This window comes from Lottia gigantea (assembly GCF_000327385.1).
Source record: "Lottia gigantea unplaced genomic scaffold LOTGIsca_18, whole genome shotgun sequence".
Classification (NCBI taxonomy): domain Eukaryota; kingdom Metazoa; phylum Mollusca; class Gastropoda; family Lottiidae; genus Lottia; species Lottia gigantea.
Window position 1 is genome coordinate 2411474 of NW_008708301.1, and position 4055 is coordinate 2415528.

Here is a 4055-nt window from a genome sequence, read left to right on the forward strand (position 1 = left end):
CTACATATAAATAATTATATATAAAAAGAATAAAACACGAGCATAACATATACGTAATGTTAACATATGTCCAAATCTAATAAAAAATTTCGTTTCTTTTTTGTTTTTTGTTTTCGTTCCCTTTCTTAATAAATTAAGGAATTGTGGGATAGCTTAATATGTAAATCAATATGACAGTCTCTTCGGGATTCACTATGACACAATTCGTTATGTTCATGATCATCAAACAGGTTCTATAGGACACGCCTTTGAATGGTTGAAATTAACGTTATTATAAAGCGACCTTGGTAGAATCTTGTTAGATCACAATGGAGAAAAAACAATATCACAGTTAGTCCAGACCATGATGAATAGTTCAACTTCGAATACGATTTTATACAATTTAATTTAAAATTTTTTTACAGAATTTCTAACCATGACGAAGACCAAATTATCTGATTTTTTTTCTTTGCGGATGGTGAAAATATTTGTGAGAAAAAATCAGTTAACAACTGTCATCATTGCTTGTTTTTTAACAACTTGTATTGGGTATCTTATTGTGAGGTAAGTTAATATGTTAAAATATTAATCAGGGCCCAGGTTTAAAAAACAATCTTATGATAAGAATTGAGGTTGAAATTTAGGTTGAGCTTTCATCAGAGGATTTGTTTGTGAAACGGGAAGCAGTTCTAGTTTGTAGTTATTGAAGTTTCTACAATCAATGGAATGAACAGTTTGTTTATTATCAGGAGAATTCTTTCTTTTGTGTCTTATAATACATCAATAATAATAGTCTATGACATTTTTTAATGAATTTGTACAAATACAATTGCTTTGTCGAAAGACTTAGAAACCTAGACCTGCTATGGTTAAACTACAATTCATTGTAATGCCAAGATAGCTTTACTTTCTGAAAGGCATGATAAAACAACAATTGTTCTCAGTCGACATTGAATTTGGAGAATCATGATCATGAATTGTAAAATCGAGGGACACAAAAAGAATTACAGAATTACAATTTTCTTTAAATCTTCAACAAATAATTTTCCAGACCGAGATATGTACACCAGTACAATCCACAAGATGACGACCTTGTCCATAAATTCACTATTGTGGATGATGATAGTGTTGACGAAAAAAGTTCGGTTGATCCTGTTCAAAATATCTCCACTTGGCAGAAAACTTCTGGTAATAGGGTCAAATCAAAGATTCATGCCGATAAACTCATTTTAACAACAGATACAAAATTTGTTTCTCACATACCTGGTTGGACAATTGTCACATTGGGACCCAAATTAAAGTGAGTATCATTTATTGTATTGTGGTCAATCTGTAATGATGTGATGTTTTGCTTGTTAGAATAGTTTGTATGACATCAGATAAATCATGAAATGAGTTCGTCATTGGAAGTAACAAAAAATGTAGTCTCAATTGTACCAGACAAATCATAAACTATTTCTGTTAGTGAAACAAATGCAGTCTCTATTATACCAGACTAATCATGAAATGTTTCTGGTATTGGTGCAACAAATATAGTGTCTATTATACCAGTCTAATCATGAAATGTTTCTTATATAGTAGTTGTTATTGATGTAACAAATCCAGGGAGATGTTTTGGCTTTTTAACTGGTTATTGTATAAACTAGAAGCTCTGTTTTAAAGCTATAAGGGCGAAATAGAAAAGTACGTGAAGGAACGTTTACACCCATTCTATAAATATAACACACATGGTTTGAGCAAATCAACATCAATTGTATTTGTAAATCATTCAATCAGATGAAGAACAAAGAATTTTTTAGGAGTTTTCGTGAAGACTATTTGTAAAGGTGTAACGGTTACATTATTCACCTGTAATGTGTTGTTTTTATATTGCTGTGTTATATTAACTGAATATTGGGGCGTATAACTCATTTCATTTTGAACTTACTATGTTTTGATCATTACAGATGTGGCATGGAAAGTTCAGAGAAGTTTAAAGAAACAGTTCATCAAGCAGTAAAAGATGGTGTTCAATTCATATATAAATCTACCGAGTATCAACCCAAGACCTTACATTATCTCGACCGGTTTAATTATGATAAAACAATGCCTGTAATGAAATATATGGGAAATTCTACCACTCCCGTTAAAAATCACTTCATTGTTATTAATGAGAATTATCAGAAACGAAACTTTGCTGAAATGCGGTATAACGTTAGTGTTTGGCGTACAGCTCCAATACAGAAAATACTTCTCCGAAACGAAATAAACAGAGGAGGAGATGTTGATGACCGAGCGCCACCTATTGCTATATCAATCAAAAATAGCCGCTATACATTCGTTAAAGACATGATATTATTCCGTTATGATGCTTTCTGGGCTATGGTACCTTTTAAAGACAATGAACTGTGGTCTATGTGGGTTCAGAAACTTTTACTGGAATTAAAAACGTGGGTCACCTTCACGACCGTATCTCCATTACAACACTTGTGCTCTAATAATGGAAAATTAAGCCATAACGACCTGAACCATATCGCCAGATGGAAATGTAAATCAAGATCGAACTTCTTCGAGTGTGTGAAAGATTTCAATAGGTTTTTAGTCAGCAATAAGTTTATGGATTCGACTCAGGAAAAGACGATAACTAAATGGCTTAAAATGCTGACAATTGCCGGATATACCCAACCATCTTTAAATCCCAACAATGACTCTACTGGCTTAGTCTATAGAGCCATATTCAGACCAAAATCTGTTGATTCATTGTATTCCATGAAACAGTCGTACCATAATATCTGTGGAAAAACACAGCCAGCCTGTCCGTTTAAAACTGTTAAAAAGTCAACCAAGAAGTTCTCAACTATTCTTCTGAATGTCGTGTTTAACCATGCTACGTTTTATAAAATTACAGAGTATTTAGCCAATATTTACCGTCCCCATTTCACCCATATTAACTTCTGTGGAACGAAAATGGACAATTTCTTACCTTATAATGCAAAGTTAGATATACCCGTGTCATTTATTGAAATGGATGATAAGGAGTTTCAGAAAGGCCAGTTTGATCACCGATGTATTGAAGGTGCCATGAAAATGAATTACGATATTGACGGAGTGTTCCACGTCAATGATGATATTCTGTTAAATCTGTGGAATTTGCCAGGAATACCTACTGATCGTGTTTGGTTTCAGAAAGACTTGCAGGTGGTTCCATTTTCTACAGCTCGATTACCATCAGTGTATTGGAAACGTGCTCAAATGAATATTACGTGGTGGCCGTGGCACAATAATAACATGGGCAGAATGAAATTAAAAGGATCCATTGATACTTTAAGAAATTTAAGTAAAACCGAGCCTCTGGCTGCAACTTATATAAATCAAGTTGATAAAAACACTGGGGGTAAACGGGATATTGGGTTTGCTGGTAATACAGATATCGCTTATTTCCCAAAGAAAACTTTTAAAACCTATTTATATGCTGCTCAAGTACAAAGTCCATTTACAATATTTCTTGAGTTAGCAGTACCCGGATTAATAGCAGGAGTGACTAATCTCTATGATGTGGTCACATTGCCGGGAAAATATATTTGGTTCGATGAAAGACCATTCTACGCACAACATTATAACGTTTCTCATGTGTTTTTACATTCGTTAAAAATTGGTGGTTGTTTACCTAAAAAACCATGTAAACAGTTTCTGTGTGAGAAATACTTATCGTGTTTATGAAATGGTCTAAAAGTATTTATTATGTGTGTTATTAATGACACAAACGGTGTTGTGGCGGTTGCAGCTCATTGCAGTGGTTGTTATAATGCTCTGAACAGATATCTTTTTCTTTTATCGGATTTCTTTCATAGCTGCTGACCCGTTTCATATCCATTATAGCCATCTATTAATGAAATAGTTTTAGTAAGGTGTTACAAAAGCAATCCTCTCAACCGGGAAAAAAGGACCTAAACCGGATTTTTTATTTTTACTATTCAAATTTCATAGATCACAGATTTTTATACAACAGACCGAAATTATTAAGTTTCGAAATAGTATGGCATCAAGTTTAAAGAAACTTTTTAACTTTTCTGCTTAAAATAATGATTTCGTGGAAA

At 33.2% G+C, this 4055-nt stretch overlaps 1 protein-coding gene across 1 annotated transcript; it reads left to right on the forward strand.

Annotated features, from left to right (window-relative positions):
* Positions 1-308: 308 nt before the first annotated feature.
* On the forward strand, positions 309-3678 carry LOTGIDRAFT_158870 (hypothetical protein; the record flags this gene model as incomplete). The annotated part of the gene is made up of 4 exons (XM_009052289.1): positions 309-330; positions 405-543; positions 1031-1279; positions 1926-3678. 4 exons carry the CDS (start codon positions 309-311, stop codon positions 3676-3678), a joined length of 2163 nt encoding a protein of 720 aa, XP_009050537.1.
* Positions 3679-4055: the final 377 nt, after the last annotated feature.